Below are 7,136 nucleotides of genomic sequence, written 5' to 3' on the forward strand. Positions count from 1 at the left end.
GAGGGATATGCCATGCATAGCCTACGTATAGGCATGGCTATGCATAGCCTACACATAGCCATGGCTACGTGTAATTAGTCATTCATGACCATGCATGTGCGTAAGCTATGCAGACACACAAAGAAACCATTTGTTAGATTCAATTTAATTATTAAAACCCTGTTTTCCTAGTTACATGCATATAATGATATTGACTAAGAAACCCTAAATGGATTAATCACATGGTTAGTGAACTTACCTTTATTGATGAGAGAGGAGATCACAAATGCAATGAAGGGGACCTAGGGGTGTTGCACTCATTAGCATAGAGTACACACATGTCCCACTCATTCTAGGGAGTAGCACCTAAACATGGAAAGACTACCATGAATAAGCCATGAAAGCTTGGTCTCATAATGTCACGTAGGCTATAACACCTATGACCGGATGGCAAGACGGGGCTTCAGCATCAATGCCTCAGCTAGAGCGCCGAGGACGTGGCCATCCGGGGTTTAGTGGGAGAGGATGCCCATGCGAAGTCATGGGCGGCCAGGCTAGTGTGGACGCCCATGCGAAGTCATGGGCAGCCAGGCTAGTGTGGACGGCAAGCCACACACTATATAGCCTAGGGGATGAGGGGCAATCGTCATTCTTCCTCTGCGGACTGGGTGGTGAGCTAGAGGCCCCGTCCCCTCCTATAGTAGCGCTCGTATAGCGGCGCTACGGAGATCTAACATTGGTATCAGAGCTTGGTGTCGGGATCGTGAGTGGCGTGTGAAGCGGGCCTAGTAGTTTAATGATTGGCTCTCAATCAAAATTGGGGGGATAACCTTATCCCAAAGGTCTTCATCATCTTCTATAGCAAGAAGTCGTGTACAGAAGAAGAAGTTGGCCATAGCTGGAAGAAAGGGTTTCCTCTCTCTCTCTCTCTCTCTCTCTCTCTCTCTCCCTCTCCCTTGCACACACCCAAGCTCTCCATTGCAGGTAAGTAATTTCTGTATTTTTTGCTTTGGAGCTTGTCTGGTGGGAGAAGAAATCGACTGTGCATTCACAACTGGAGAAGAGGTCGATTGTGTGTGTGGGAATCTAAAGAGGTCAACTGTGTAATAGCCCACTGTGTGTGTGGGGGAAGATGGCCAGCAAGAGGGATTTGGGCTGGGAATCTGGACGCTTGGCGTCGCTGTGTAGGACCGGTTGCTCGCACACACTGTGGCGCGTGCAGCATCTAACTCCCTAGCAAACCCCCCGTCTCCAAGCCTGAAGTAAGACAACCAACGCAGCAGCCCACTTGCGGCCAGCCATGACCACCACAGCAGCCCACATGCACACGACCAGCGCAGCCGGGCCAGCTAGCCCTGTGACGGGCGAGCGGCCTGCCTGGCGCTACCAGCGGGCGGTAGACAGGCTAGCGTCGGCGATCAGCCCCCAGCAGGCGGGTGCAAGATTTAAAAAAATAAACAAATAATAAAATCCAACACCAGGGTGATTCTCGCACAGGTTCCCGCACAGCGGGATGGTATTCGTATTTGGGACATGTTTCAGTGAAGCTGTTCCCGCCGTAGAGGGACACACGAGACTTGATGACCGTCGCCTTTTACGGCTCCAAGCGATTGTTCGCATCAATTAATTTTTTTTATGAGTTGCAGGCACCTTTCTCTTGGATCAGAGCATCCTAGAGTAGCGACGCTTGTAGAGGCTCGCAACGCAACACAAATCGATAGTCCACGCGACAGTCGGCAGGTGACCATAAGGGGGGTGACTATTCTCTCTCCAGTGCTCATTTTATTAGCATTTTTGTAATTTTTGAGTTCTCGCATTTTTATTTGTGCAAGAATTAAAATATGTCTACTAGGCATAGTGTGTCCCCACTGCCTTCTACTTCTCTAGGGTTTTCAGGTCTCTTGTCCTCGATCGTGGGTTTGACCCCGACCGAATTGTCAAGCCGTATACGCCTGCGATCGTTGACCAGTCCAGAGTGCACTCATCAATCATGCGTGATCCGCCAGCACCGCCCTCCTCGTCTGTTGACCTCGCCTTAGGACCCAGCGAGCCCGCAGTGGCCGCAGTATAGCAGATGACCCCTTTCTGGGGCCGATGAGCCAGATGACACGAACACCGACACGAGGGGACCGAGGAGGACCTCTTGGAATATGATGATGACGATTATGACCTATTGGACCTTGCTGACATCCTGACAGAGACGGAGCTCTCTAGTGGACTTTTTAAATATCTAATGCAAAACTGAACAATAATAAAGTCCAGGCTGACTTAGTCATGATACTACAGAGCATCTCCATACTACAGAGCATCTCCACAGCTGCCTTGGCGGGGCTAGTACTCCGACTCCTCGTGGTAGACGAGCTCTTGTAGCACAGTGAGCGTAGCCTTGCCAGTGGTTGCAGGAGTACAAGCCGATGCACCTGTGGGGCCGTCCGTAGAGACAACTTCATCGTTATTGAAAGACTTGAAGCCGCTTAGTTTTCGTGGCGAGGAGAAGGAGAGAAACAAGGACTCGGTCAACATGTTTCTAGCAAAGTGGTCAGACTTGCACGTGCTACGACAATAGCCTAGCCGGGTGCAACCCGGAGGCTAGCCTTTCATTAACCGCCGGCAAAGCGTACAAGTGGTGGATGAGTTTGACAACTCATCCTGCCACTTGGACGGAGTTTGAAATGATGTTTCGAAAAGAGTTTTTGCGTGTTAATGAGGTGGAGAGAAGCTGGGAGTTATGGGCTCGATGGAGAACAAATCCTCGACTTAGTACATCTCAGACTATAGGGAGATAGTACTCAAGCTAAAGGGGATCGATGCATTCCAGACATTGCGAGGCTTTAAAAGAGGCCTCAAAGATGATTACCTTGAGTACGTAGAGTCCTTATTACAGCCTAAAGACTTAGCAGAGGCAATTAAGTATGCACGTAGATATTTGATGACATCAAGCACCGTAGTGCGCATGGTGGTTCGAGCAGAGCCGAGGGTAGTGAGAAGAGGAGGTTAGGCCTTAAAAGAAAAGGGTTCCGCAATGATAAGCAGGGGGATAGGATGGACCAGGGAGGACAGGGTGGTCATTGGTCTAAAAAACTGCGACCATCCAGGAAGAAAAGAGACAGCAGAAAAGAGACAGTGAAGTCCAAAAGAAAGAGTAGTATATTAAAGCACGAAAGGAAAATCGCTGCTTTAATTGCAACGATGTAGGGCACATGAAGGCTGAGTGTCCAAAGCTTAAAGCCAGCACACGAGGAGCGGCAACGAGCCCAAAAGAGATGGTAAATCCTCTAGGTAGTTGCATATAGTGCAGAGACTCCCTCTCAGTTCTGCAGAGTTCAGAGAGGTGACAGTGTGTCATTGTGATGAGCATCACGCATGTTCGGTGGTGACACCAGCGATGTGGCAGCCTACTATAGGTCTATAGGTCCGCATGACATGGTGTGCATGTATGGCACCATAGGTGGCCATAGAGTCACAGTTTTTATCGATGATGGAGCTAGCCATAACTTCTTGAACTACTCGTTAGTCAAGAAGTTGGGGTTGACTAAGATCCAGAGCGATCATGAGTATACTGTTGGCCTAGCCAACGGGTATGACAAAACGGTATGGAATATCATAGTATTGGAGGTCCCATTATCTATGCAGGACTAGGAGGCTCCGCTTGACTTTCAGGTCATGCACTTAGCCAGAGCAGACGTATATCTAGGCAGGGAGTGGCTATATGGCTTGGGCCCTAGTCTAGCTCGGAGTTACCTACATAATACGCTATATGGCTTGGGCCCTAGTCTGGCCCTAGTCTAGCTCAGAGTTACCTACATAATACGCTACGTTTTGAGCATGGAGGTAGAGTCATTACCCTGCAGGGCGACCGTACTGTCCCCGCCACACCACTTATTTCCTCCATGGAGCTGTGCACAGCGGTCCGCAGAGGCCAGATATCATCCGGAGTCTGATGGTAGTCAAAAACTGAAAGAGTTAACCAAATTCTAGAGGATACGTTGCGTTCTTATGTTAGTAAGAAGCAATCTAATTGGGGAAGAGTACTTGCCCTTATTGGAGTTTGCCTATATAACAGCTCCAAACACTCAGCGACTAGATTTACACCATTCATGTTAATGTATGGATTCCAGTCGAGATCTCCGATGGCTGTAGGCCTAGAAAAGGAGAAGATTCAATCTATCAAGGATTTCCTTGAAGATATGAATGATATGCTCAGAGCCACACGTGAGAGCATTCGTAGCGCTCAGGATCGTGCTAAAACTTATGCGGATAAAGGATGTAGAAAGGTGACCTTTACAGAAGGTGACTTTGTATTCCTCAAGGTTCCTGCGCAGTCAGAAACCATGAAAACGGGAAAGTGTGATAAACTTTCTCCGAGATATTATGGTCCTTTTAAAATCCTTAAGAGAATTGGGGACGTAGCATATAAACTTGAGTTACCAGCGAGTTCTCAAGTCCATCTTGTCTTCCATGTCAGTAAACTAAAGAAATCAGTTCACATATTAGAAGACGCAATTTCTCCAGAGATTTTGGTGGACTTGATAGAGGAGCCACCAAAGCTACTACATGAACCTGAAAAGATTCTAGGGTATCATGAGTCATGACAGACAAACCCAACATAAAGTGTACCAGGAGGTACTTGTTAAATGGACAGACAGGGATGAGGAGGCAACTACTTGGGAACGCCATGATGCAATTTCCAAGAGGTTTCCCCAGTTTGTTTTCGAGGACGAAAACTCTTCTTAAGGGGGGAGTAATGTCACGTAGGCTCTGTAACGCCTGTGATGACCGACGGCGGCAGACCGGATGGCAGGTATTAGGATTTTTTTAAAAGATTTTGAATCAACTAATCTCTTCTTTTGTTTTGCTTAGTTTTAATGAAGTAGATTTGGTTTGCACATGCACATGGGAGATGGGGCTTAGGCACTTGGAGCTTAGGGCCATTCACATGTGTAGTTTTGGGGGCCTTGGGCTATATGAGCATATGACTCATGGACATTGTACCTTTTATTATCTTTTGACATATGTCTATTACATCTTCTTGGAGCTTATGTGTTAGATCTCCGTAGTGCCACTATGGGTGCTACTACAAGAGGAGGGGACGGCCTCTAGCTCACCACCCAGCCCGCAGAGGAAGAATGAGGATTGCCCCTCATCCCCTAGCCTGCTATATAGTGTGTGGCCTACCATCCACACTAGCCTGGCCACCCATGACTCCACATAGGCATCCTCTCCCACACTGAACCACCCAGATGGCCACGTCCTCGGCGCTCCGGCCGAGGCATTGACGCTAAAGCCCCGTCTTAAGCCACATACATGAATACACTAAGCTAAATTAAGATCACTTCTAATAATTAAGATCAAACCTAATCATGAGAGATGTGGGAGAGGTTAGTATATGATAAAGAAAGATAGAAGAAGAGTTTGAGGGAGGAAGCAAGAGGAAGATGAGAGAGAGAGAGAGAGAGAGAGAGAGAGAGAGAGAGTGTGTGTGTGTAGAGGGGGGGGAGACAAAAAAAGATTACCAAGGAGGCGAGAATCAATCACGGTGCTTGCTACAGCATTCAAACGTAATGGGATTTTTGCTGCCCATTGTAATTGAAAAAACAAAATGTTGGTAACGAGCGAAATTACTAGTAGCAAGCATTAATTTTTCACAAAAAACGTTGGTAGGTTTCACTGGTACACTCTTATTCTCTTGTAGTGCATGTACATCCTATTGAGGCATCCCTCTTGTCTACTACCCGTCAGGAGGTTGTTTGGTGGCAGGGCATCCCCATCAATGACATGAAGTTAATGGAGCTTGGCTTGGATTGGCTCGATATCTCGATTTGAGGAGTGTACTAACGAAGTAAGTGGGTTGAAGAAGATGGATGATGACATGTACGTCATATTGACTCTTGAGGCATTCCTCTTGCCTACTATTCATCAAAATATTTTTACAAAAAATCTGGCTCCTATTACCCATCACGTGGTTATACGTTGTCGATTAACACCCCTTCTATAATGTGCTCATGCAATAATAAGGGCGTTGTGGGTGTGGGGCACGAAGTTGACGTTTCTCTCTCCGAAGCGCACATGCAAAGCTGAGTGTGAAGTGACCGTGGAGGCCTGGGCTGCTGGAAGGTAGGTGGGCAGGAATGTGGACATTGGGGGGCTAGGTAGCCTGCGACTCGCATGAGGCACAATAAGCTTCGCCAATCGGCTCTAGTAAGGGTGGAGACGTGTGGTGGGGAACGTCTGTCTGCTGATAAACTGTACTCCACGTCCAGGACCAGGAGAGCAGGGGACGCGGGCGGCGTTGCTTGTGGGGGGCCTCGAGTTCCTCGAAAAGCTGAATGGCATGTTACTCCGCAGTCCGACTGATCTCATGCGGCAGGCCCCCACCCCCATTTCTGCGAGAGTTAGAACCACAACATCTCTTCCTTGGTCGGGCAGACGGTTGGGCGTTATCTACAGCCCACCCCGCCTGCCCCATGCCTATAAAGCCGCCATCAGCTCCAGAGATCCTTAGTCCTCCTTTCGATTCCTAATTCTCTTCTTTGCCCTCGCTTCTAAGCGTAAAGCCCAGAATGGCGGCTGTCCCGCCTGCAGGAACTCTGATTGCCCTACTTGCGCTTCACCTTGTCTTCGCTCTCATGTTCAGCCCTCCTGCGCCTGCACTCGCTTCCTACTACGGTGGCGGCGATACTCAGAGCGGGTGGAGCAACGCGCATGCCACCTTCTACGGCGGTAGCGACGCCTCCGGCACTATGGGTAATGAGCTCGATCCGGACTCTACATTCTAGCCTTTGATGCGTTGCGTGCCTGACAGTAACGTGGTGCATATTGCAGGAGGCGCTTGTGGCTACGGGGACCTTTACTCCTCTGGCTACGGCACGAACACGGCTGCGCTGAGCACGGCGCTGTTCAACGCTGGGTTGAGCTGCGGGGCTTGCTTCGAGCTTAAGTGCGACGCTGGCACAGACCCCAAGTGGTGCCTAGGCGACGCCTCCGTGGTGGTCACAGCCACTAACTTCTGCCCGCCCAACGAGGCCCTGCCCAATACAGAGGGGGGCTGGTGCAACCCGCCGCTTCAGCACTTCGACATGGCGCAACCAGCCTTTGAAAAGATCGGCGTATACAGTGGGGGAATCGTGCCGGTTCTTTACCGGAGGGTACCTTGCGCA

At 49.3% G+C, this 7,136-nt stretch overlaps 1 protein-coding gene across 1 annotated transcript in view; it reads left to right on the forward strand.

Moving 5' to 3' along the window:
• The first annotated feature begins 6,384 nt into the window (after nucleotides 1-6,384).
• LOC147641140 (expansin-A10-like) overlaps nucleotides 6,385-7,136 on the forward strand; it is a 1,357-nt gene continuing 605 nt past the window's right edge. Inside the window, exons 1-2 of the mRNA XM_086818593.1 lie at nucleotides 6,385-6,723; nucleotides 6,802-7,136. The exon at nucleotides 6,802-7,136 is cut by the window's right edge and continues 605 nt beyond it. Of these exons, the coding sequence (XP_086674719.1) occupies nucleotides 6,540-6,723; nucleotides 6,802-7,136 (519 nt within the window). The 5' untranslated portion in view covers nucleotides 6,385-6,539. The remainder of the gene's footprint in view (nucleotides 6,724-6,801) is intronic.

Source organism: Cibotium barometz, chromosome 2 (genome assembly GCF_041138505.1).
Source record: "Cibotium barometz isolate CiBa-2024 chromosome 2, ASM4113850v1, whole genome shotgun sequence".
NCBI lineage: Eukaryota > Viridiplantae > Streptophyta > Polypodiopsida > Cyatheales > Cibotiaceae > Cibotium > Cibotium barometz.